The sequence below is a fragment of the Oryctolagus cuniculus genome, chromosome 13 (genome assembly GCF_051225735.1).
Source record: "Oryctolagus cuniculus isolate XC-2025 breed Fujian yellow rabbit chromosome 13, ASM5122573v1, whole genome shotgun sequence".
Lineage (NCBI taxonomy): Eukaryota > Metazoa > Chordata > Mammalia > Lagomorpha > Leporidae > Oryctolagus > Oryctolagus cuniculus.
Genome location: NC_142879.1, coordinates 70683763 through 70711316, shown reverse-complemented (window position 1 = coordinate 70711316; position 27554 = coordinate 70683763). Strand labels below are relative to the sequence as shown.

At 48.4% G+C, this 27554-nt stretch overlaps 1 protein-coding gene across 5 annotated transcripts in view; it reads left to right on the top strand.

Annotated features, from left to right (window-relative positions):
* The window catches only part of CAMK1D (calcium/calmodulin dependent protein kinase ID), a 458904-nt gene that overhangs the window by 406458 nt on the left and 24892 nt on the right, over nucleotides 1–27554 (top strand). For all 5 annotated transcript variants that reach the window (XM_051821552.3, XM_051821553.3, XM_051821551.3 and 2 more), the window contains one exon: nucleotides 13196–13271. In XM_051821552.3, coding sequence (XP_051677512.1) covers nucleotides 13196–13271 — 76 coding nt within the window. The remainder of the gene's footprint in view (nucleotides 1–13195; nucleotides 13272–27554) is intronic.

Below are 27554 nucleotides of genomic sequence, written 5' to 3'. Positions count from 1 at the left end.
GCATTTTGTACCTCATCCTTTTTTTTTTTTTTTTTTCATGGCTTTTTAATGATCAAAACCCACAACGTTGGCATAACTGCCATGGTCATCTTGGTTTGGAGGAGCTACTGCTCGTCAGATTTCAAAGGGAAGGATCTGCGTAAGCCACAAGTGGCCATCACATCGCTGTCATGAGCCACACAGGCTTGGGACCCAGGTCTCGCTTGGGACAGCCCATGAGGCCTGCCCAGCAGGACTGCTGTTGCCACCTTGCTCCCAAATGCCTAACTCAGAACATTTGACTTCCTGCAGCCTGCTGGATTCCACGTCTCTCCCACGTTAGAGAGCCCCAGCTCCCCTCCCATTTTCCACTCCTTCCCCTTCCATAGCCTCCCTCCTCCACCCTCAGCCGCATCTTGGCCGTGGTAGGCGGCCCTGCTCGGTACAGAGTGGTAATTATCAGCCAGCAACGGTGCTTTACTGGGGACTTTTCATGCCTGTGGTAAAATTCAGTGAAGCTACTAGGAAAAAATCAAGCATGAGCTACTCTGGAGAGATGCATTTTCAGTGACTGACGGCTCAAAGTGACAGAAAAGAGCGAGAAAAGAAATCTTCACCAACGAGCACCTGAGCCTGGTGTACCTGAGCCTGGCTCAGGACCCTTCTGCCCTCAGACATGGCTAGCAGACCATCAGCAAGGAGCGGGTCTGTGCTGCAGCTGTGTGTTCTTTAAGGACTTATTATTTATTTGGAAGGCAGAGCAACAGAGAGAGAGAGAGAGGTCTTCTGGCTGGGGCGATGCCAGGCCAAAACCTGGAGCCCAGAGCTTCTTCTGGGTCTCCCACAAGGGTGCAGGGGCCCAGGGACTCGGGCCATCTTCCACTGCTTTCCCAGGAGCATTAGCAGGGAGCAAGATCAGAAGTGGAGCAGTCAGGAGTTGAACCGGCACCAGCACCCTAACCTGTTACACAACACCTGCCCCACAGCTGTCTTTTATCTGTGCATAATTCCATACCGCAAAACATTAAACCTAAGAGAAGCAGCCACTGTTTACTAAGGTACTCATGGGAAAGCCCCTGGTTACTTTTTTTTTTCTGTTGTAACAATACCCCCACTGCTGAAAATTCTGGAACTGCCAGGACACAGGCCTGACTGAGCACAGCACATTCAGCGTCACCTCCTGCTTACGATGCAGATTCCGACTGCAGCCAGATTCTCTCCTGAAGTGGGTGTCTTAGCGTCTAACAAGGCAAATGCCAAATTTCCCCTTGCTCAATCTTTAGAGGTTTATTTCCCATATATGAACAGACCCCTACTGGGTAGAAATGTCATCTTTGTCTCCCACTGTCTAAAGGAAATAAATCTTCCCGCCCCTTCTCTGACCCGCAGCGTCACTTACTTCTCCCAGCTCCCCCAAATCTGGGTTAGACCCTCCTTTCTCATCCACCACTACAGCACCTATGTTTCTTTCTTTCTTTCTTTTTATTTATTTATTTGAATGGCAGAGTTACAGAGGGAGAGAGAGATTGATTGAGATTCTTCCATCTGCTGGTTCACTCCCTAGAAGGCTTCAGTGGCTAGAGCTGAGCTGATTTGAAGCCAGAAACCAGGAGCTTCTTCCTGGTCTCCCACGCAGGTGCAGGGGCCCAAGTACCTGGGCCATCTTCTGCTGCTTTCCCAGGCACATTAACAGGGAGCTGAATCGGAAGTGGAGCAGCCAGGACTTGAACTGGAGCCCACATGGGATGCCAGAGCTGCAGACCAGGGCTTTAACCCGCTGCACCACAGTGCCGGCACCTGTGTTCCTTCTCACAGGTTTCTCCTTGGGTCCCTCAAGGGTGGGAACACAATCTCGATCCAAGTATCCAGCCCTGGACATGGGAATCTCAAGGCCTTCCTCGCAGTGGAGCATCTTGTCCAGTTCCCCAGCTGAGCTTAGATCCCTCCATGGCAGGTGTCCTTCAAGATGGGACACAGGTGTAGACAGGTCGTGAACTTGCCCAGGTGTACTGGCACAGAGCCCAGCCTAGAATTCTGTCCTCCCAGATAAGACAGTTTTATTTAGAGTAATCTTGGTATTCTCAGGGTTTTCTCTGGAATATGTTTAACTCAAAAATCAAAAATGCCTCCCCTGCCCTGCTGTGGTCTTTCTGTCCCAGGCGTCTCCTCTTCCCTGGGAAGGCAGCTCTGGTGGCACCTGGTTGCTTCTGGGGCTTCTGTCTCAGCTCGGCATCCAGGAGAACAGGAGCAGCCTGGGGCGGGGGCCAGTGTCTGCCTTCTTGAATCGTAAGAGCAGTGCTTACAGTGAGCCCCGCACAGGACGGGACTTTGGAGTCACTGTGGGTTAATTGACTAAATTAAGGACAAAACATTAGCCAGGTCCTGTTGGTTATAGACCACTAGCTTTGTTGAAAATTTTTTTTGAAATAATTAAGAGAGGGACCAGCATTGTGGCATAGCAGATAAGGCCACCTCCTGCAATGCTGGCATTCCATTTGGACACCAGTTCGAATCTCAGCTGCTCCTATTCAAATTGAGTTCTCTCCCAATGGCCTGGAAAAGGCAGCAGAAGATGGCCCAAGTGTTTGGGCCCCTGCCACTCATGTGGGAGACCCAGAAGATGCTCTTAGCTCCTGACTTAGGCCTGGCTCAGCCCTAGCCTTTGCAACCATCTGGGGAGTGAAACAGTGGATGGAAGATTCTCTCTCTCTCTCTCTCTCTCTCTCTGTTTCTCCCTCCCTCCCTTCCTCCCTCCCTCCCTCACTTTTGTAACTCTGACTTTCAAATAATAAGTAAATCCTTAAGAAAATAAGAGGTGGGGAGAAGAGAGAGAAGCAGGCAGAGCTCCCATCCACTGGTCCACTCCCCAGATGACTTCAACAGCTTGGGCCTGTGCCAGGCCAAAGCCAGGAGCTAGGAACTCAATCCAGGTCTCCCATGTAGGTGGCAGGGACCCAACTACTTGAACTGCCACCTGCTGCCTCCCCCAGTGTGTATTAACAGGAAACCAGAATTGGGAGTGGAGCCAGGTATCAAACTGAGGTATTCAGATATGGGATGCTTTGGCATTTTAACTGGCGTAGCTGCTAAGCCAAATGCCCACCCCATACCACGAGCATTTGTCTTGTGGCTTTGTGGCCTGCTCCCTCCTGATGGTGCCCTCTGTGAAGTGCTGAGAGGGGACTAGGCAGGAGCATCGCAGGGAGGACCAGTTGCCTTGAACCTGAGCTTAGTAATGGAATGAGGGGGCCCCAGCTTCCTCCACCCTCTAGGCAGAAGCTGCTCTTTGGCGCATCCTTGGGTTGTGCCCAGGAAAAGGACAAACTCTTCTCCTGCTTTACAAGATCCTGAAGACTGATCACCACGTCCCTCCCCCAATACCCCCTCAACGCCACCCCAGGCCAGCGGCTCTCTTGGTTTTCAGTTCCACTTGGTTAAACCTTTTTCTTCTCCCTCCTTTTCAGTAAGGAAACTCGGCAACTTCATTGTTTTAAAAACAAGATGAAAGGTTTCTGAAAGTCTTTTCTTTGAAATCTCTGGAGTCCTTCCCTTTACCAGGAATACTCACTCTAAATCAATAGAAAATAGCCTGGTTTATAGAAGACGTTTCCCACGAAGTGGAATTTTCCATAAGTGGCTTGGGAGCGAGTCTCAATGCAGTAAATCTACTTACTTTAAATCCTAGACCTGCTGTTTTATAAAGAGCAAGAGGGATGCCTGGGGCTCTGAGAGGAGTCCCGTCTGTCCATGGGGGTCTCGGCAGCTCAAGGGACGCTCTGCTGGGCCGCATCACTTCCATGGAGATTGTGCTCTGTTCTCTTCACTGATTTCTTTTTATTCGGCACATGATCACTGTATGTGTTTATGGGACATAGTGTGGGCATTTGATCCATGCATACAACATGTGATGTTCAAATCACCATCTCCCTCTAAACATTTATCATTTGTTTGTGTTGGGAAGCTCTAGACCCCTCTCTCTCTTTTTTTTTTTTAAATTTTTTTTGACAGGCAGAGTGGACAGTGAGAGAGAGAGACAGAGAGAAAGGTCTTCCTTTTTTCCATTGGTTCACCCCGCAATGGCCACTGTGGCTAGCGCGCTGCACCGCGCTGATCCGAAGCCAGAAGCCAGGTGCTTATCCTGGTCTCCCATGCGGGTGCAGGGCCCAAGGACTTGGGCCATCCTCCACTGCCCTCCCAGGCCACAGCAGAGAGCTGGGCAGGAAGAGGGGCAACCGGGACAGAAATCAGTACCCCGACCAGGACTAGAACCTGGTGTGCCGGTGCCATAGGCAGAGGATTAGCCTATTGAGCTGTGGTGCCTAGACCCCTCTCTTGTAACTCTTCATAAAATATATACCGAATTGTGGTGGTACATGACAGTCAGCTCCTGTGTTCTGTGGCTTTAGAACGTATTCCTCTTAACTGTAGGTATTTGGGTAACCCATTGTGTGATGGGGGTCTGTTTTTATCAGGGACAGCACAGATTTGACCAGGAAAGAGTCTCTTAAGAGATCAGGCTATAACAATTTTTTCTGCCCTTGAGCCCAAACCTAGTAATTTTTGAAACCCCCCCCCCCTTTTTTTTTGACAGGCAGAGTTAGAGAGAGACAGAGAGAATGGTCTTCCTTTTTCTGTTGGTTCTCCCCCCAAATGGCCACCACGGCCAGTGTGCTGCAGCCGACACACTACGCTGACTGAAGCCAGGAGGCAGGTGCTTCCTCCTGGTCTCCCATGTGGGTGCAGGGCCCAGGCACTTGGGCCATCCTCCACTGCCTTCCCGGGCCACAGCAGAGAGCTGGACTGGCAGAGGAGCAACTGGGACAGAATCCGGCATCCTAACCAGGACTAGGGGGTACTGGTGTCGCAGGCAGAGGATTAGCCAAGTGAGCCATGGCGCTGGCCTGAGAAACTGTTTTGTTTTGTTTTATTTTATTTTATTTTGACAGGCAGAGTGGACAGTGAGAGAGAGACAGAGAGAAAGGTCTTTCTCTGCCGTTGGTTCACTCTCCAGTAGCTGCCGCGGCCGGCGCACTGCGGCCGGCGCACCGCGCTGATCTGATGGCAGGAGCCAGGTACTTATCCTGGTCTCCCATGGGGTGCAGGGCCCAAGCACTTGGGCCATCCTCCACTGCATTCCCTGGCCACAGCAGAGAGCTGGCCTGGAAGAGGGGCAATCGGGACAGAATCCGGCGCACCGACCAGGACTAGAACCCAGTGTGCCGGCGCCGCAAGGTGGAGGATTAGCCTAGTGAGCCGCGGCGCCAGCCCTGAGAAACTGTTTTAAAAGGAGTGCATGTGAATGGCAAACACATTCACATGCAGCTAATGAGAGCACATCTGATCTCTTTGATCCCCAAAATTCTTGCCAAAATTCATTTGCTCATGGAAAGACATTTAGCATCTGATCTTTAGCTTTTACCTAATATGAGGGTACATTAGAAAGTTTATGGAAAAGTAGAATTAAAAAAAAAAGTTGATTCTTGATTATGGTGTAAAACATTTTGCTGTTGAGTCAGGTGTTGACTTAGCAGTGTATACAACACTCGGAAGACCTGCATCTCATGTTGGAGTGCCTGCGTCCAAGTCCCGGATACTCCACATCTGATCCAGCTCCCTGGTAATGTGCAGCTGGGGGGACAGCGGATGAAGGCTTCAGTACTTGGGTCCCTGCACCTACATGGATGGAGTTACTGGCTCCTGGCTTAAGCCTGGCCCAGCCCCACTCTAGCTGTTGCAGGCATTTGGAGGGCGAACCAGCAGATGGAAGATCTCTATCCGTCTGTCTCTCCACCTTTCAAATGAAGTGAAAGTAATGAATAAATATTTTAGAATTTGAAATTCATGCATAGTTTTTCATACTATGCATTTTCCATGAACTTTTTGAAGTCCCCTCATGCAGATAATTCCCAATTGACAGCTACTGATGTTCCCAAATCCATTTTATTTTTCCCCCTTGATCTCTTTATTTAATCCCTTTCTGCCTGTATCTACTGACCAAAACTATTTGAGGCAGCAGCATTTATTTGGTAACTCAACTGAATGGAGTCTGGAAAGCATTTTCCCCCAGAAGTAATGGTACATGTGGTGACTAGGTTGGGTTCAGGTCAGTTACCTGGTGCTGAGCAACCAGCACATGCTTCGTCCTAAATTTACAAAGCCTGGGCCACGTCCCTGTTCTCAGCAGTGTGATGTCTGATATTTGACAGTGTGGTTCACATAGCAGTAAAGGGTTGTGGGAGCTACAGCAGGGGTTGTGGGAGGCTTGTGTGATGTAGTATTTTGGTGAGTGGGCTTGAGGATCCAACTGTCATGGCTGACAGTGACACATGTCATCTGACTGCCAGCATCCAAAATGAGTGCGAGTTCAAGTCCTGGGTGCCCCACTTTGCATCCAGCTCCCTGCTAATGCGCCTGGAATAGCAGTGAAAGATGGCCCAAGCACTTAGGCCCCTGCCATCCACGAGGGAGATGTGAATAGAGTCCCAGGTTCCTGGCTTCCACCTGGAACAGTCCAACCATTTGTGGCCATTTGAGGAGTGAATCAGCGGGTAGGAGATGTATCTCTCTCTTTCTCTCTCTCTCTCTCCCTGTCTCTCTCCCTCCCTCTCTCTCTCTCTCCCTCTCCCCCTCCCCCCTCTCCCCCTCTCCCCATCCCTCTCTCCCTCCCTCCCTCTTCCCTCCCTCTGTTAACCTGCATCTCAAATAAATGAACAATTGAAAAAAAGAATACTGGGCTTGATACTTGCTGTGCATATGTTCCTTGAAATACCTGTAGATGCGTGAAACTCTCTGCAGCTAATGATAGCCCCATGGACTTGGCTGCATCATCAAAACTCTCCCCTGGGGTAGACCCTTTTCCTGCTTTGCCTGGGTCCCGATGGCTTTGACTGCTCTGTTTGTCATGAGCTGCAGTTAAGCTCTGGATTCAAAGCCTCCCTCTTTTAGAAGGCATTGAAGTGGGAGGGAGTCCCTGACAGTTGCTTCCACCACAGGTGAATTTTGCTGCATGCCATTAGGAGAGAAGATTATTTCTCCTTGGTGAGGATTTGCTTTGGCATCCCAGGCAGTGTTGGTGCAGCAATGAAACTGTGGTGTTGTGCTCAGAGAGCCTGGTTATTTTCCAAGGCACTGGATGGGCTGTGCTCAGCACCTCGTTGGTGTAGAACTCATTTATCTTCTGAAAGTTTGTAAATTGAATCTTGTGATTTTAAAAAAAAGTTTTTTTAGAGCAAAGTTCCTGCCAAGTATATATGACTGACAACATAATACTAAGGAGGTTGACTGGTTCTCAGTATGGAAACGGACCTCTAAGAAGACCAGAGTGAGAAGTGAACTCTCCCAGTACTGCATGCTACTCCACAGCTAAAGGAATCAAGAAAATGAGAGGGGTAGGCATTTGGCCTGGTGATTAAACTACTTGTTGCCCACACTCCATATTGGAGTGCCCAAGTTCAAGTACTGGCTCTGTTTCCTAGTCCAGTTCCTGCTGATGTGCACCATAGAACCAAAACCAAAGCAACAAGCCAAGTGATACCCTTCATACAGCTAAGCCATCAACTTTGACAATAAAACCTGTATCGTAGGCAGAAGGGAGGAACACACCAATGGGCAGACATCAACGTGGGGATGCAGTAGACATGAAGAAGGGAGGTAGCATGATGCCTCCAAAAAAACACAATACTCCTCCAGAATGAGATCCTGAACTGAAGGAAATCTGTGAAATGACAGGTATAGAATTCAAAGTATTATTCTAAAGAAACAGCGAAATGCAAGAGAATATAGATGGATCAAAGAAATGAGGAAAAATCAATGAGTGACATGAATGAAAATATTTCTAAGAAGATAGAGCTCAGTAAGAAGAACCAAATGGGCCCTGACACTGTGGCATAGTGAGTAAGGCTGCTCCCTGCTAATGTGGCAGGAAAGGCAGTGGAACATGGCCCTAATCTTTGGGCCCCAGCACCTTCATGAGAGACCCAGAAAAAGCTCTTGACTCCTATAATCAACCTGGCCCAGCTCAGCCATTGCAGCCATTTAGGGAGTGAACCAGTGAATAGAAGATCTGTCTCTCTGTCTCTCCCTCTCTCTCTCTGTAACTCTACCTCTCAAATAAATAAATAAAATATTTTAAAAATAAAATAAAATGTCTCTACTACCTAAAACTATTTACAGATTCTGTGCAATCCCTATCAAAATAACAATAGCTATCTTAACAGAGTTAGAAAAAAAATCCTAAAATTCATATGGAATCACATTTAGACCCAGAAGAGCCAAAGCAATCCTGAGCAAGAAAACCCAAGCTGAAGGCATCACAGTACCTGATTTCAAAGAATACTACAAAGCTGTAGCAACTTAAACAGCTTGGTATTGACATAAAAACCAGTATGTAGATCAATGGAACAGAATAGAGAGCCCAGAATTTAATCCATGTACATATATCCAACAGATGTTTGACAGAAGTGCTCAGATCATACACTGGAGTAAGGATAATCTCTACCATAAATGGTGCTGGCAAAGCTGGGTGTATATATGTAGAAGACTGAAATTATATCCATACTTCTCACCATATACAAAAATCAACTCAAGATGGATCAAAGACCTAAGTTTGAAATCAGAGACTATGAAGTTGCTGAAAGAAAATGTAGGGGAAATGCTCTAAGATATTGTGTAGGGGACAACTTCTTGGACAAGACCCCCAAAGCACAGGCAACAAAAGCAAAATTAAGCAAATGGGGCTGTATCAAACTGAGAAGCTTTTGCACAGCAAAGGAAATGATCATAGAGTGAAAAGATATCCAGCAGAATGGATGAAAAAATATTTGCAAACCACTTACCTGCCAAGGGATTAACATCCCGAATATAACAGCAACTTAAAAAACAACAACAGAAACAAGCAATCCAGTTGAGAAATGGGCAAAGGACTTCAACAGACAGTTCTCAAAGGAAGAAATACAAATGCCAACAAATCTATGAAAAAATGCTCAACATCACTAGCCATCAGGGAAATGTAAATCAAAACCACAGTGAGATATCACCCCTGTAAGAATGACTAAAATCCAAAACACAGAAAGTAACATGCTGGTGAGGATGTGGACAAAGGGGAACACTTATACACTGGTGGTGAGAATGTGAATCCGTGCAGCTACTGTGGAAAACAGTGTGGAGATTCCTTTAAAAACTAGAAATAAACTTGCCGTATGATCCAGCAATCCCACTACTGGGTATTTACCCAAAAGACTTAAATCCAGTATATCAAGGAGATACCTGCACCACTATGTTTGTAGCTGTACTGTTCATAATAGCCAAAATTTGGAACCAACCAAGGTGTCCATCATCAGATGAGTGGGTAAAGAAAATTTGGCAAATATATACAATAGAATATTAATCAGCTATAAAAAAGAATGAAATTCTACCATTTGCAGGATGATGGATACAACTGGAGGACATCATGTAAAGTGAAATAAACCAGACCGAGAAAGGCAATTAGCACATGTTCTCCCTTATATGTGGGAGCTAAAATTTAAACAAACAAGAAAGATATGTCTGTGTGGATCAATATTGCTGCAAATATAGTTTTGTAAAACTTTATTTTATACCTCTGTCAAACCAGTGGTTAAGAATTTTATACCACTATAGTTTAAATGAGCTGTCATCACTTTAAAATATACTGTATATGGGTGAAATAACCAGTTTTCCATTCAATTGTTTATAGCCGTTGTCTATATTCCCACTAAACTAGGGTCTTTTTGCTTGTTAAACTTGTTATTCCATCAAGTGTTAAGCCTTTTTACTGTAATGTAAATTTAAAATGTTATCTCAAAAACTAGAAAAAGGAGTGCATGGGAGAAAGAAGGAGGAGAATAGGGAGGGGGAGGAAGGGAATGTCATTATGTTTCTAGAATTACATCAGCAAATCCTATTGAGTCTGTTTAATTAAAATTAAAAAATTTTAAAAAGTAAAAGAAACCAAAAGTTTTATAGTTATGTTAAAAAGAAAAAAGAAAGAAAAGTAGCTACTTGAAGTCATCTTGGCAGGCTTTTTCAGATATAGTCCCAAAGGGCCTTTATTCTACCAGCCGTGTTACAAGTGACATTAGAATTTAGGTTGTTGGTGTGTGTGCCATTATATAAGTTTCAGAATATTTAAAATTGGTTGGAATGTTATTCCCGAATCCATTTGCTTTGTCTTTTTCTCATTATGTTACACGCTTCTGTCATCACCTTTGACTTTTGCTTCCAAGTGCAACGACGGATTTCACCAGAAGGCAGATGGTGTACTCACCTCCAATCAGTTAAAGAAAAATGTATTTTGTCCTTGATATAGCCAAGATAAGACACAAAGTGAAAAGCACAGGGAATGCTTTGCACAAATATGTAGAGTCCATCCATCCTGGTGTTATTCATGGTTTGGAACCCTTCTTCCAACATCCACGCTACTGACCAAAGCAGAAATCTTTATTTATTCATTTATTTATCTGAGAGGCAGAGAGACAGATTGCTCCCATCCCCTGGTTCACTTCCCCAAATGCCTGCAACAAACAGGGCTGAGCCAGGCCAAAGCCAGGAACAAGGAACTGAATCCAGGTCCCCATGTGGGTGGCAGGGACCCAAGTACTTGAACCATCACTTCTGCACTGACAGAAGCTGGAATCAGGAGCTGGAATGGAGACTCCAACCAGGTACTCCAACATGTGACACAGCTGTCTTAAACAGCATCTTAATCCCTAGGGCAAATACCCACCCCCAGAAATCTTATTTTAACCCTGTACTTGATGTTGCAAGCTTTCCCATTTAAGCAGACCTTCTTATTAAAAAAAAAAAAAGTATCTATAATCAATCTGTGTCTTCCAGAACCTAAGCATCTCAAGGAACATCCAATCTCCAAGTTGCATAAAAATCAGTCACTTACTGTTCAAGTCTACACAGTGCCTTGTACCACTGCCCGATGTGCTCATGGATTTTGCAGAGGGAAGATGGAATGTTGGCCGTACAAGCATCCCTCCGTGGGTGCAAGGACACCTTTCCCTCTCTTTTCTTTTCTTTTCTTTTTTTTTTTTTTTGACAGGCAGAGTGGACAGTGAGAGAGAGAGACAGAGAGAAAGGTCTTCCTTTGCCATTGGTTCACCCTCCAATGGCCGCCGTGGCCGGCGCACTGCGGCCGGCGCACCGCGCTGATCCAATGGTAGGAGCCAGGTGCTTCTCCTGGTCTCCCATGCGGGTGCAGGGCCCAAGCACTTGGGCCATCCTCCACTGCCTTCCCGGGCCACAGCAGAGAGCTGGCCTGGAAGAGGGGCAACCGGGACAGAATCCGGCACCCCAACAGGGACTAGAACCTGGTGTGCTGGCGCCGCAAGGCGGAGGATTAGCCTAGTGAACCGCGGCACTGGCCACATTTCCCTTTCTAACAGATGAAGAGGAGGGGGAGGGGGAGGAAGACCAGGACTGTGAGGATGGAAGGCTCAGCTCTTCCTAGGTGTGAAGCCTGCTTTGCAACAGCTGTAGTCCTCTTCCCCCACTGCACATCATGGCTTGGGTCACTGGCCCAGCCTTTGCTCATCTGCTGTGAAAGCATCTGTCATAGGTGCTGAGAGTGTCCTCCTCTGCGCTCCTCTCCCACGTACACGTCACGAGTTTGTGCTCTCAGTCGCGTGCGGAGCTCCCAGTGCCTCTGTGCTGACATCTGGTGCGGTGCAGTGGCTGGGCCAGGCTGGCTGGCCAACTTGCCAAAGATCCCTGTGAATCCATGTGACCTCTCCCCGACCAGCTTAGCTCTGTGCTGCTGATGTCTGCCATCAGCTCTGTGGGTGGTTAGCCTGGTAAGACGCTGCCCTGTGGGCCTTCTCTGCCTCCTGTGAGATTTCTACCAGGCCATGAGGATGGCCTTCGAAGCTCTGTGCACCTTGCAGTGACTCCTTACAGCACCTGTGCTTGTGTAGCCACTGTGACCAGAGTGCTGGGCTCAGGGAGACGGTAGTTGTCAGAGTTGCTGACCTGATTGCAGGAGAAAATGTTAGTACCCAGCCCAAGACCCAGCTGATGGCAGGCACTTCACCCAAGTCCCTTTGGAGAGGAAGTTAGTGCAGAGGCCACTCCCGCTGGGTCATGTTGGCCACGTTCTGTGGCCTCTGTCTTCTTACCTGTAATTTGGGAGTAATGGTGGTTGTGACCGTGGGGCTTCCCCTAAGCATGTTTGGCTGAATCAGTGCTTCCACGGCCCTCCAAGCGCATTCAGCCTTCTCACCTATCCTATTGTGATTTTTCTCTATCCTGTTAACTTTTTTGGGAACGTCTGTGGAAGACACCAGAGTCGGATGTGTTTGGGGGATGGGCACAGAGGAGATCTTACTTTGTGGATAGCATGGCTGTCTCTTGTATTGATCTCATCCTTGCACACATATGTATTGATTGCCAATACCTCCAGACACTGCTGGTCACCAGACCTTGGCTAGTGGGTGGTCTGACTCAGGCTGCAGCCATGGGGGCAGGAACAGGTCGTGCAAGAAGAATACAAAATGAGCACAGAGTCCCAGAGTGGCTGGCTCTCACTGCACAGTGGGTTAGAACCAAGGAAGTGAGATGTGTCCTGGTTCTCCGGGGAGAAAAGGGAATGAGAGTGCTACCAGGTAACCCACCTCCATCCACAGAGAATGGGGGAAAAAGGAGCCCTGGAGCAGGAGCCCCGAAGGCCGGGCTGCAGAGGGGAGCTCTACTGCTCTGTGCACTCCGGGAAGACAGAAGGCGGAGGTGTCACCTTCATGTCCCTGTAATACCTAGCAAAGCCTGATACCAGGGCCAGAAATGGTGCCTTGAGCTGATTTCCATGTGAAGCCACTTGCAAGTGTGCACACCCCAAACTGAGTACTGCTTCCTTATGTCAGTCTGGTCTGCACTATAGTGCTTGACACAGCTGTAAGAGCCACGAATGAAGCACTGGATTGATCAGTGGGCCATTCATTGAGTTCAACTGGTAATCTGCCGCACAGAAAAACACACATGCATATGCACACGTGTGCACACACACACACACACCCTCCTCATTTTGCTTTCTAATTAGAAAGATCCACAAATAAAATGGGTCCTATCTATCTACTCAGTTCTTAGAAGAAAGTTCAGTCTGTGTAGCACACAGAGAAGAATAAAAAAAGACAACGGGGAAGTGTCTTCAGTCTCTTGCATTCACATCAGCAGGCTTATGTCTCCTCTTTGTCGTCCCCAGCTCCTGAAGTTCTTGCCCAGAAACCCTACAGCAAAGCCGTTGACTGCTGGTCCATCGGGGTGATCGCCTACATCTTGTAAGTATCGCCTGCTGCCTCTGTTGCTTCCTTCCTCTCCCCTTCTTTGAAAATCGTGGCAACATATGCATAGCACAAGAGTTACCATTTCAGCCATTTCACAGTGTTGCATAGCCACCATCACTGTCCATTTCCAGAACGTTCATTAACCCAACCTGAAACGCTGTACCTATTCGACAGTAGCTCCTGGTAACCACTGTTCCAGTTGTCTCTGTGAATTTGCGTATTGCAGGCACCAACCATAAGTGGAATCACATGGAATTTGTCCTCTTACCTGGCTTATTTCACTTAGCGTTGTGTCTTCATGGTGCATTTGTGTTGTAGCCTGAGTCAGAGGTTCCTTCCTTTTGAAGGCTGAATAATATTTCATGGTCTGGATAGACCACAGCTTATTTATCCTTTGTTAATGGACATGTGGGTTGTTTCCGTCCTTTGGTTACTGAGAATGACACTGAACATGGGTGTACAAATGTCTGTTCAAATCCCTGCTTTCAGTTATTTTGGGTATTGAAGTGGAGCTGCTGGCATTTAATATGGTAATCCTGTGTTTAACTGGTGAGGAACCACCAACAGCCAGGCACAAGGATTCTAGTTTCTCCACATTCTGACCTTCATTTGTTATTGTCCTTTAAAAAAATAATAGTAGCTACCCTATGGATATGAAGTGACATCCCACTGTCGTTTTGAGGCACATTTCCCTGATAGCTAATGATGCTGAGAATTTTTTCATGTGCTACCTTGGTCTACAAAGGAAGTCCGTTTTTGAAAATGTAATGAAAATCAAAATCTAGCCATGGATTCCTTATTTCTTCTCATATGCCTGTCTCCCTAACCCAGGAAACACAGTCCTAGACCATAGCCTTGAACTATTTCAGGATCATCAGTTTTGTTTTTTATTGTTAATATTTTGTGTTGCTTGTGTCTTCTGTAAAACTGTTGTGAATTGCAAGTTCCCTGTGCAGTCCTATATCAAGCACTCAGGATGGAACACACTTGTAGGGCAGGTTTAGGCCAGCTGATTACTGTAATTGCTGGAGAATGAATGTCCCCTCCTCCTCACCCCCAAGGAAGGGACATTGTCTGGCAGACAGAGCCCCTTGCTCATAAGGAAAGACTAGAGGAGATCATGACGGGAAGGTCCTTTCAGCCTGACGTGCTGTCCTGAGGAAGAGCTGGAAACATCCTCCTGTGTGGGCTTCGCCTCACTATCTAGGAAGCAGAGGGGCTCTGCCTGGTCCATTCACCTTTTGTAGTTTCGTGCCCATTCAGGTGACAGCTGCCATTGATTCTTGGCATTACTGAAGGAGAATCTTACCCATTATAATACACTTGGCCTGGAGGGCTCTGGGTCATGGAAGTAGGTGAAGGCCAGATGGATCTGAGCTCTGAAACCCATGTGTTACACATTTTATAGAGTGCTTGCCCTTTCAAAGCACACTGACCATTTTCTGCAATAATTTCACTCTTTCGGGCGAGACCAGGGCAGGCTACAGACCCTTTTAAGAATCTCATAAGAGCTGTGGATCCTCCTAGTGAAATTACACGCATGCACACACACACACACATTTTGCATACCATTTTAGGTAGTTTCCTGGGTAAGCAGAGGCTGGGCACTGGCTAACGACTCCCTCCATAAATTGTCAACTAAAATTCTTACAGAGGTAGCTACTTCACCTTACTTGACTGTGAAAAGTTTAAGGTAGTAAATGATTGGCCAGTCTCCTTCTGGCAAAAGGCTGAGGCTGGTATTAGCCATCTACCAGAACGTTCCCTGGGATCTTTTTCTGTCTCATATTTTTGTTCCTTGATTGCTGTTTGAGCCTTTAGCCACTACTCTCTGAGCCTGCACTAATGTTATAGACTGCTGTTTGGGTTTGTATGTAATTATCGTCCTGGAGAGAAATAATTTCGTTTAAGGTATTATTGGTGAAGCCATGAGGAGGTGCATATTGACAGGAATTGAGATCAGTAATTTAAAACTGAGAAAGGGTGGCTTAGTCAGCCTAGGCTGCTGCTACAAAAAATGTTGTAGAGTGGGTGGTTTAAACAAGAGACATTTCCTTTCACAGTTCTGAAGACTCCAAGTCTAAGATAAGGGGCCAGCCAATTTTGGTTCTGGTGAGGGCCCTCTTCCTGGCTTGTGGATGGCTGCCTTCTTGATGTGTTCTCACTTGGCAGAGAGAGCAAAAGCAAGTTCTCTGGTGTCTTTTCTAAACCAGTCACTGGCAAATAAAATGGCCAAAATGAAGCAGGTAGTGGCATTGTGGATGAGGGAAAAACCCCAAGAGAAATCTCAGTTCTGCTAGGTGAAGGAGGAGTTATTCAGCAACTAACCATGCTCCACAGTTAGGAAAATGCTGGAAAGAAACCCCGCGTGGTTAGAGACAGAATCAGAAAGTGACACTCAGACAGCAAGTACCAAAGCCAAGAGAGACTCAGAAGAAAGTTTGGATGCTAAGCCCGAGAGTTACAGGAAGCCAAGGAAGCATTTTGAACAGGGCTGTGCCCGCATCTGGCTTATATGTCAGTATCCTTCGGGCAGCTCTTTGAAAAGGTGGGCAAGGGCAAGTGCAGAGGGTGGAACCTGGTGAGGAGGCTGTCATCAGAGGTGTGGTGATAGCTATGTTGCTTGGGGAGGCAGGCATTGATAAGAGAGGGGTGGAGAGACTTGAGGTGTTTTGGATGTAAGAGGTGAAAGAGAAGAATGTTTCAAATATAAAGTCGGCTTTGGGGCTCAGGCAGTTGTGTGGATGATTAAGAGCACAGAAAGCAGAAGATAGAGGATCAAGGTTAAGGAGTGAGTGAGATAAATTTCATTTTGGCCACACTAAGCTTCAGGCCCCTCCGAAATCTCTGTGTGCACATGTGAAGAAGAGGTCTGAGGAAGAGATACTGGCACATGTATCTGGGTATGACTTCAATGGTGGTGCGTCCAAACTCTTAGAATTACAGGAAACATTGCAATACTTGCTAGGATTCAAATATGCTAGTAAGCAAATACCATATTTCTTCTGTCTTCAGTGTAAAATTGATAAGCTTATACTTGAGCACTAGCATTGCCCCAGAGATGAGTCTCAAGTCAATAGCATGACTGTGTTGTCTTTTGGGTGGCAGATGGAATTCTGTTTTGCTTGATACCTCTCAGAGCTCTGAGGGCCCTAAGCAGAGAATGAATGGACTCTGGGCATCACAACTGTGTCTTGTAAGAAAGTCAGACCCCTGTAAGTAGGATACAGAGCCCTGAGTATCATTTACTACATAGTACAGCTGTGCTTGGTTAGCCACCAGCCTCATATTTATCATGATCTTTAGGTTAATCTACTTATAAGTCTATCTTGTCTCACTATGTACATTGTTAGTGCTCTGATGAGAGGCATCAAATCCTCATCATCTTGATGTCTCTGGCACCCAGCACAGTGTCTTGTGTGGAGAAGGTACTCAAGAAATGCTGATCAGTTCAATGCTGGTAGACTGACGTGCACAACCACAGGATTTTGTAGAGTAAAGCAGTCATGGAGGACTTGGGTGTTCAGGAGGGCCATGGCACTTCTCAACTTCTGTCCAAAGGTGAATGAGACTAACCCAAGTGGGGAGAAGAAACAAGAGCACCAGTGTAGGGGAGGCATGCAGGCACAGGGGCAGGGCTGACAAAGACCTGGTACATGTCCTGGGGTCCGTGTTGGTGCTGATGACCCAGAGCTGGCACTAGCTGAACCAGCATAGAAGGTGTGGGTCTCCCACTCAGTGTGTCCAACTGACCCACCATGGGAGAATGGCTGCTTCCCGTCCGTGGCCTGAAGATGTGTGCAAGGCCACTGAGCCGGCCGTGACCAGCATGCAGTGCACAGGGAACCCGGCTATCCCACAGTGCTGATGAGCTGTGATGGGAAAGAGCTTGGGCCCTGCGGTTTTGTGGAGCACAGCACTGTCATCTTCATTGAATCAACCTGTCACGATGAGGTTTGAGAATGGAGCAAAAGTGACTGTGACAGGCCCCGACACCACATTTTCTCCTCTCTCCCTGCCGTGTAAACATTGCTCATTTTGCCAGTGCAAGATCCTTGACAAATTGGCTCTTTTTCTTGGTATCCTCACTCATTTCTGTTATCCATCATTTGGAAAGAGAAGTAGCTTTTCCTATCAGCAGCACTCATTTTTTTTTTTTTTTATCACACATATCATGGGTTCCTACCCTGCCAGGAATCTTCCTTGAGTGATTAAGACTTTCAGACAACATCCTTTTCTCTTCTGCCTGAGCCCCTGGGAAGGATTGAGTGAGGATGGAGCATGTTGATGTCCAATGTGATGGGTTTGGCTCAGCCAAGACAGTGCACATTCCAGAGACATAAATTTCCCCACTCATGGTGAGAATCAGCATGTCAGGGATCCAACCTAGTTCTGTGATCAAAAGTAGTCGCCTTTCTTCTTGGAACTTCAAGGAGATTATTTAATGATGATTTTCCTACATATTATGCTCAGGGGTGCAGCAAACTGTGGAAAACTACACTGACTGTTTGACGATGGAAAAACCGAAACAGTTCCTAAGGAGATTCCCACTCCTAGACTGAAGTAGTCAGATCACAGGCGTGAGAGAGGCAGCTGGGCCGGCCTGGGTGGACTTGGCCGTGACCTCCAAGCTCTGCATAGAAGAAGCTCTAGTCAAAATACTTATGGTAATCCCTGAGTTGTTTTCACTGGCCTCCCACGTTGCTCACTTTGGAAAGCAGAGAACATAAACATTGATTTGCCTGGATATACAGCTGAATTAGCTTTGTCGGTGGGGAACTGGGAAGACCTAATCTGAATGCTATGTCCATTTTTGAGGGGAAGGGTGATCCTGGCCAAGGCTGTCCCAAGCCTTTGAAGAGGTGACAGTTGGCTCCTTACAGAATTGCCTGGGTTCCAGCAGGGAACATAAAATCCAGTGTAATCACTGGGCCCCAGCCCCAAGCCTGGGAGTTACAGCCAGTGCGTGGGGAGTGCTGACAGCAATGGGGAGAGATCATTGGCATTGCCAACAGGCAACTGTAGTCTCACTGTATTTGTGAGCTTTGCCAGGTGGAGCATGCTGCCTCACTTGGCTATCCTTATCCCACACACTGGACTTTTACTTTAGAAGTGAAGAAACTAGGGCCTGGTATTGTGGCTCAGCACCTGCAACGCCAGCATTGCATAGTGGAGTGCCAGTTTGAGCTCCAGCTGCTCTGCTTCTGATCCAGCTCCCTGCTAATGCACCTGGGAGAGCAACAGAAGATGGCCCAAGTGCTTAGGCCCCTGCTACCCATGTGGGAGATCTGGATGGAGTTCTTGGCTCCTGGCATCAGACTGGCCCAGACATATCTCTCTCTCTCTCTCTCTTTCTCTCTCTCTCTCTCTCTCTCTCATTATTCCTTTCAAATAAATCCTAGGGGGAGAAAAAGTTTAGACACTGAATCAGATCTATTTATTCTTCTTGCTTAGTTGCTCCCCATGAATGGATTCATGCTAACAAGACTCAAAAGAGATTTAAAGCAAAACAAAACAAAAATGAGTTGTGGTAAATTGTAGTGAGATTTGTGCCCCATGAGGTGCTGGGATGTGCCTGTCAACAAATAAGCGATTTTTCTCCCATACTGGAAATGCTCCATGAGAAGCTGCATCAAACCCAGAATTTTATGGGCAAGGACTCAGAGCAGGGAAGCCGGGTGGTTTCAGGGGTGTTCAGTGAGTCTGTGTTCTGCCACGGGACACCCTCCTTCTCCTCTTCCACGGAGTGTCTCTGAAGCAGCACAGCTCTTCCTTGTGGCTGCTCAGACATCCCAGCTTGTGCAGTTCGTACACCCACCATCTTCTCCTGCTTTAAAAACCAGTCACCCAGCACCCCGCCCTGTCTGTCACCCCAGCTTCATCGATTTTGTTAGCAGGCACTGACTGATTGTAGTAAACTGATGGCATGCCCAGGACTTTAAGAAAGGTCCCTCATCTGCCTTCTGTGTTCTGCATCCTGCAGGTACATCCTGTAGGTGCCAAGTGTCACCTGTAGGTCTGGAGTCCCTGTAGCTTTAGTCTTGTATGCAAGTCTGGCTTGGCCATATTTCAGTTTTGGATGTGGGGCCATGACCCTTTCTCCACTACTTCGGAAAAAAGACATGACTTATTGGCTCTGCCCATTGGTTTACCCACCCCCCTTCAAAGTGCTCTCTGGTTTCCCAGAGTAGGTGCAGGGCTCTGTACAGCAGTGAGGGGGAATTTGACAGGCAGCACAGTCGAGAAGAAATTCTCCTTCCGATGGTGGTAGGAGTGACTTCTTACAGTGTTGGAAGACAGAGCACCCAGTGATACTGGGGGCATTGTTCTGCAGAGTCCAGGGGATAGAGAGGGCACCAGAGAGGGAGGAAGAAGCTGGGAGAGGGAGTGGCTTTTGCACCGTGAATGGCAGACGGCACAAATGGATGAATGGCCAGATGGAAGAACAGTTTACCTCTCCTGTCTTGTTTTCATCCCAGCATCATCTCCTAGAGACTCTCATTCATTCAGAAGCTAAATGCGTCATGATCTCCTACCTGGAAGACAGGGGACTGGCGTGCATTCGTGTAGCTACATTGATTGAGCCTAATCTGTGTCAGGCAGTGTGATGGGGCTGTGCATAGGTTCATTACCACCCAGGCTTCTGAGGCGCTTCCCTGTGACAGACAGTAAACAGATGAATTACAGTCAAGCCTTGCTGGCTGTCACCAGAGGGGAGGGAATTGCTGGGGTAGCTCCCAGGGCAGAGCTGTGAGCTGCCCATGGCCTGACAAAGGCTTCAAAGGAAGGGTGACAGCTGGGTTGGGGGGACGGAGAGGAATCTGCCAAGAGACAGCCAGTCCAAGCCAAGGAGATGGCTCTCCTCACTTAGTACCTGTAAGGCCGTCACTCGCAGAGATTGATGGTTTAATCCCTCAAGACCCAATTATCCAAGGATGTGATGGCTGCCTGTGTGTGAGAAAAGATGTGACACACAACCAGAAGCATAACTGCAAAAATACAATTGGAAAGAGTGGACCCAGCTTAGAACATTTGACATCTGAAACTTGGGGATGGGGAAGATACCATCTCCGTATTGTCAGGATGTTTCATTTCCCCAGCATCAGACGGAACACATGGAGGGATCAGGAGAGGTCTTTATTCTGATCTTAAATATTTACTCTTGGAAGTGTGCGGCAGCATGGAAGCAGGCGAGAGGCAGTGCATTCACAGTGGAAGGAACAGGAGAAAAAAAAAACTCAGAGGGAAATGGCCAGCTCATGGGCAGGTGGCCGATAGCAAGATTGTGGAACTGGGGCAGAGTCTGTGACAAAGGGGACTAGAGCTGGAGGCAGAGCGAGACCCTGCAAGGCAGGACAGACTGGGGGTGAGGGGCGGTCCATGGGAACATCTGCAGAGGGGGCACCGATCCAAGGTCCATGATGCAGCACTGGAGAGCGTGGAGCCTCGTGACCTCCTTCTGGCTTCTCGTCTTGTGTTCTGGTCAGGCTCAGATGTCCAGGGGGAAAGCAGAAAGAAAGGGCAGAGGACACACAGGAAATGCAGTGAAAGGCCACGGGCGGTGGAATGCAGGGACCAAGGCCTCTTCCAAGTGCAGTTGCTCATCCGCATGGGTGCAGAACTGCTTAGTCATCAGAACTTCTAGATGGGAAGGAGGGAGCCACATGTGCCACATCGCACATGAGCACCTGTTGGAGTCCCAGCCGCTTCACTTCAGATCCACCTCTCTGCTAATGTACCTGGGAGAGCAGCAGAGGGTGGCCTAAGTGCTTGTGCCCCTACACCCATGCGAGAGACCCAAATGAAGTTCTAGGCTTTCCCAGGCACATTAGCAGGGAGCTGGATTGGAAGCAGAGCAACTGAGACTCAAACTGGTGATGCGATGCAATACGGGATGCCGGCATCACAAGCAGTAGCTTAACCCACTTTGCCACAAAACCAGCATGTGTGTGTGTGGTTTAAGATTTTTTTTATATCTTTTTGAGAGGTAGAGCTACAGAGAGAGGGAGAGACCGAGAGAAAGGTCTTCCACCCACTGGTTCACTCCTCAGGTGGCCGCAGCAGCTGGAGCTGTGCTGATCCAAAGCCAGGAGCCAGGAGCTTCTTCTGGGTCTCCCATGTGGGTGCAGGGGCCCAAGTACTTGAACCATCTTCCACTGCTTTCCCAGGCCATAACAGAGAGCTGGATTGGAAGTGGAGCATCTGGAACTCAAACTAGTGCCCATATGGAATTCTAGTGCCGTAGGCAGAGGTTTACCTCACTATGCCACAGCACTGGCCCCTGCATGTGGTTTTAATATGTGAACCATTCATGGTTTCTCTGCCCTGCTGTGTTCTGAGTTTGCAAGGAGGGAGCTCTGGCAGTGCACATAATCAAAGGGCTGGTTGATGAAGTAACAGGATTATGTTTTTATAGTGATTCAGGTCTCACTGATCATTCCATTTTATAAATCCGAATAATAATGCTAAAACCTGTTTTGCTCACCAAGCGTGGGCCTTGCAAATATGTACAAAAGGTTTATGAGCTTTAAAAGCTTTGCTTTATTATTTTCAAAAGTCTGCGCAGAATGAGATGACTAAATCTCAGATTCCTTAATGCAGTCCCCAGACATTCAATGCATCCTAGTTGAATACCTGCCAAGTATCAAGTCAGAAGGGCAAAATTGTGGCTGCCCGGAGGTCGCGCTGTAGCAGACACGCTCCAGCACCCAAAAGACCAGTGCCCAGACTTGATTGATTTTGCTGGTGTGTTCTTGGAGACCCCCTGAGCCTGGCTTGGTCTCTCTCTTCTGCCAGATAAGTGGCGGTTCTTCCTTAGCCAGCATGCCTGCGAGTGAAGCATTCTCAGAAGCCTGAGCTATTCTTAGAACTGAGGACTCCTTGGCAAAGTATTCGGAAATATCAGCGCACAAAGATTATGGCTTTCAAAGCAGGGGGAGCACATTCTGTCATCATACTCATAACACAGTGCACAAAATAACGAGCTAGGGTGGCGTCTCACCCCACCCCCCACCCCCCACCCCCCATTGCAGTCTGGAAGCTTGGAGCACCATGCGTGATCTTCTGTGGAAGGGTCTGAGGCCTCACACAGCTTGTTGGACAACACTGCTGATTCAGGTTCATGGTCAGAGGGGGAACGTGACACTGAAGCCCCTGGGGCTCCTCCACTCCCCTGTTGCCCGGAGCATTCTTCCTGCCCTTCATCTTCAGAATGCATTGGCTGAAGGAGTCTGGAGAGGATTTGGTGGGGCTGGTGGCTTGGAAAAGAGAAGGGGCACAGAGTGGATCCGGTGTGTAGTGATTGCTATACAACCCCACTTCCATGTGCTGGATTCCTAGTATCTGTCTGTCCACCCGTCTGCCTGTCCATCTGTCTATGTGTTTTCTAAATCATACATGAAGATACTTCAAAATGTTTGTGGGAAATGGAATTAAAAGATAAGTATTTTGGTGCAAATAAATAATTATGTTTGAAGTCCATAACTATGTGAGGTCTTCAGAAACTTCATGGAAAATGAGTTCCATGAAAAAAAATGCATGGATGTCAACATTTTTTGTGCCAAAACTTCTTTTAATTCCATTGTCCAAGTACCCACACATGTTGTCATATAGTCCGTGTCACCAGCATTGCGGTATTTCTGTAAGGGGGCTGTGTTATCCCCATTTACAAAACACACGGCGACTCAGCGAGGACACGTGATGTCCCTGTGGTCCTCTGCCAGTGCTTGGGAGAGCCAGGCATCATCGCCCATGCCCTTCCCTGTGCGTCCCGGGCTGCAGACACTGCCCTGAACAACTTCTCTCGGCAGCACACTCCACTCCTGTGCGTGAAACCCACTTCATTCTTCTCTGGAGCCCTAAAAAGTGGAGGGCTCTGGGTTGCCATTTACTACTGACTGTTGAGTTGTCAGTGTGCATGGTTGCACTCAGAGACTTTTGTGTAAAATATGTAAGGGGCAGGAGTTGTGCTACAGCAATTAAACTGCCATTGGGATGTCTGCATCCTATATGGGAGTGCCTGGCTTTGAGTCCCTGCTCTGTTTCTGATCCAGCTTCCTGCTGCTGCAGGAAGGCAGCAGATGATGACCAAGTACTTGAGTCCCTGCTACCCACATGGGAAATCAGAACTCCTGGATGGAGTTCCAGGGTCTTGGCTATAGCCTGGCCCCACCTGGCTGTTGGGGGCCTTTTGGGGAGTGAACCAGCAGGTGAGTGATTTCTCTCTCTCTCTCTCTTTCTCTGCCTTTCAAATAAATCAATAAGTAAGTCTTTTTTAAAAAAGGAAAAGCAGCACATTTCACAGGCACTTAGGAAGTTCGCTTATGGATGCACCCCTTTCTTTCCTTGCCCCCTGGGTCAGCAAGGCGTGCCCAAGCACGTGCCCAGCAGGACTCCCTGGAGCCTTTTCTCTTTCACCCCTTGCAGCTCAGCTTTGGGATGCAGTGTGGAGCAGACTGTTGGACACAATCACATTGAATTAGGCTCAGTGTAGATACAAGTCCCTGTCCCTGTCTCCCCCATCCCTGTCCCCTCCGCCCTCAGATCTGACAGCCAGGCACGTGGGTAGAGAGCATCAGGCATTGTTTCTTACAGTGCCTAGGACTCTGAGCTCTCCTTTCTATCCTTTGCCCTCTGATTGTGTTCTCTAGCATATAATATATGAAAACACCACGATAGGAGATTGTAGACAGGTTTGGAAAGAGAATGAGGCATTTCCTACCTCTGCAGTGACATATCCAGCTGCCTGTCTTAATCATGACTCGGCTCTGGAGTTGAACCAATGCCAGGGACTTCAAAACGTTCATGGAAAATGGAGTTAAAAGGTAATTTTATCTTGGCACACAAAAAAATTTGAAATCCATGCATCCAAGAAGTTTATGGAAAATGTATATTATAAAAAAATCTATGCATGGATTTCAAATTTTTTTGGCACCGAAAGAAACTGTTTTAAAAAAATTTCCATTTTCCATGAATTACTTGGAGTTGAAATTGTTCTGCCCCTAGTAGCCTCACAGTGGCCTAACTCTCAGGCATTCACATCCACATCAGGAAATCAAGCATTGAAAAACTGACCTCATAAGTAAGTACGCGTTACACGGAACCATGTTTGTGCATGATGTAGCCAGTAGATAGTGGCTCTTGTCCTCAGTAAGTGCTCTGCTCATCCTGTTTATCTAACGTCGTGATGTGTGTCAGTGTCTCAAGTTACAGCACTCCCTAAGTCGTGATGTGTGTCAGTGTCTCAAGTTACAGCACTCCCTAAGGGTCTGGGTGGAAGGCTCCTTTGCTTTTCTAGATCAGAGGTCTCTGGGCACATGTCCAGGCCAGCCACCGGCCCCACCCTGAGACCCATCCCTTTGACTTTCTGGGACTCAGCTCGCCAGTCTCCTAAGGGAAAGTTTGGGCCAGATGATGCCTTCCGTATACCAGATTAAAGTCCTGTGACCGTGCAAGTGCCCTGACTGTGGAAAAAGCTTCTCACTACAGATTGTCCAGCTTCTGGCTTGAGGACTTGGGCTGTGAGTTGTGTGGCCAGGTGCTGTTAAGAGGAAAGCCAGAGGGGTGGATCCGTGTAGGGAGGAAACTGTGGGCGCTGACAGACCTGGGCTCGGGGTGGGGGGCATTCATTGGAGGCTCCTGTGGTCATTCCTCTCTGCCTTGAAGGGTGTCATTGGTAGCAGGTGTCATTGGCTGGGATTATTACCCTAGGTGAGATTTGGTTACATATTTCTTTCCCAGAATAAACACCCATTCCCATTTCAAGGTGTTCAACTCAAATTCTTAAGTCAGCTTTAGTATGTACACACACCCACACAGGTGCACAGACTTAAATGTTTCATATAAACACTGCCTGTTCATCAAAGAGCAGTCAGTCAACAAATACTCATTCAGTGGCACTGAGTGCTAATGGAAGGTACACAAGAGACACTGTGTCTGACACAGCCTCCATCCTCCTGGAAACTCAATGATCGGAGTAGGAAGGTGAGTGTGGTAGCCATGACAGTGAGCCGTGCCTTGGGAAGGAGATGGGACTTGAGCCAGATCGTGAGGAATAGCAGAGGCTTGGAGGGAGACCACAGAAGTGTCCGGGGCTCGCTTCCTCCCGAGACTCGCACTGAGCACCTGCTTTATGCTGGGACTGCAAACACGGACGAGGCACTCTTGCCACCTCGAGGGTGCTCCAGGTCTAAAGGGAGATTGGATGGGGACGCAGACAGACAGAAACCAGCACACGTGCCTGGGAAGCTGCGAGAACACAGAGAGGTGCCTGCTCTGGCCCTCAGGGGCCTCAGGAGAGATGTCATGGAACAGGACGGAGCTTGGCACGTGAGCAGCTCCGTCCTCCAGGTGGGGGAGAAGAGCACCCCAGGTACAGAGAACAGGGTGTGGAAAGGAAAGTCTCGACTGAGGTGAGATGTGCAGCTTTTTCAGACCAGCTCCGAGTGACCTCTCCTCTGTCTGTTGTCTGACATTTCTTGTTTATTATGTGTGTTTACTGTGCATTTTGAAGTTTAGTACTGCGCATCTACCCTGACTCTTGTTCCCCAAATTAGACCATAAGCGCTGTGAGAGGAAGGGCTTCATCTCATTCCGTGCCTAAGACATTGTTGATGCTCAGTCTGCCTTTGGTGACAGCCAGAGGACTGCCTGGCTGGCAGTTTCTCATCTCTGTCCCCTGCAGGACACCTGAAGGGCCTGTGCACCAGGAAGGCAGATGTGGTTCAGGAGAGAGGATCTTGGGGTGCACAGGCTGTATCTACAGCTCCCCCTGCTCCACCCCACCCCGGGCCTGTGCTCACTTCTGGATTAGAAGCTAAGAAAGAGAGGCCAGCTAATTAGAATTCATTGGAAACCTTAAAAGAAAAAAAAGTCAAGAACCTCCCACCCCCCGCCACAGGGAAGGATCAGTTTCCCTTCGTGCTGGGGGTTTGCTGGCACAAGCGAAGACACACAGGTGCACTGTTGTCTTGCACAGCCACCGTTCTGTGCCAGACGACTGAGGATTCCAGTCCTGGTGCCCCTGCACAGACACCTGCAGGTGCCAGGCATGCACAGGAGACCATGCACAGGAGACCACTAGCAGCAGTGGGGCCGAGGATCTGGGCGTAAGCCTTCCCTTTCTACTCGGCTGTATTATTTGAAGTTTGTAGCGATCAGCAGCAGTTACCTTTACAATTTTTTTTTAAAAAAGGAATGAGAGAGGGAGGGGGGAGAAGGAAGGAAGGAAGGACGGACGGAAGGAAGGAAGGAAGGAGGGAGGGAGGGAGGGAAAGAGGGAAGGAGGGAGGGAGGGAAGGAGGGAGGGAGGGAAAGAGGGAGGGAGGGAAAGAGGGAGGGAGGGAGGGAGCTGCTCCAGAGATACAGGCACATCGGTTTGGGGAGGGTGTGGTAGAGCATCTTCCGTGTTTATAAGCTTAGCAGGTGGCCTTGCTGGGCACCAACCTGAATCACTCTTGTGGGTATGGGTTACACCTCCTCCCAGGAGCCATCCTGGATTAGCCTTTCACCCTCTCTGCAGCTGTTGTGGAGCATATACTGACCCTGTGGGCAGCACCTCATGCCCCCCTCCTCTCGGAGGTGCCTCCCTTGGCCCTCAACTCAGCATCACCAGCTTAGTGGGTGGGGCGGGGGGGGCAATGTGGCAGGTGACCTGCTGGGTCACTGTAGCTGCTCTTGCACAGCTATCCAGTTTCTCGTAAGCTCTCAGACTCCGAAGTCTGGGACCCCGCTCCTGTATACACCTGCTTCTATGTGCCAAGGTTGAGGGGCTTGTGGGGACCTGGACAGAGCCACACCTGTTTATGCACAAAGTCACATTTGCTTTGAGTCTCATTGCTGGCCAGACAGACTCACCTGGAGGCCAGTCGAGGCCATGGAGAGGGCTCCTTTGCTGTCTCCAGGTCACGTCTACAGAATGCAGTGGTGATCTGCCCCACCAGTGGTCATGCAGTCACCGATGGCTTTGACCCAGCATCCGGGCCAGACCCAGTACCTAGCTTCAGCCTCTAGTCCCAGCTGCCTGCCGGCAGCCTTGCCCTGTATCCCTCCCCTGCACCTGCTGCTGCTGCCCTGGCCTGAATGGAAGTGCTCAGCTCCTTGCAAGCGCTCGCCTGTGAGCCCTTGCGGTGTCAGAGAACCCATTCTCCCTGTTACCTCCGGGACAGGGGTGCGCTGCGCGGCTGCTTGTGGGCTGAACCAGAAGTCCTGGTACCGCAGCTGCCCCTGGCGCGCCTCCTCTCTGAATCCCTGTGTGTCCTTGCTGGTGTCAGCTCTCCG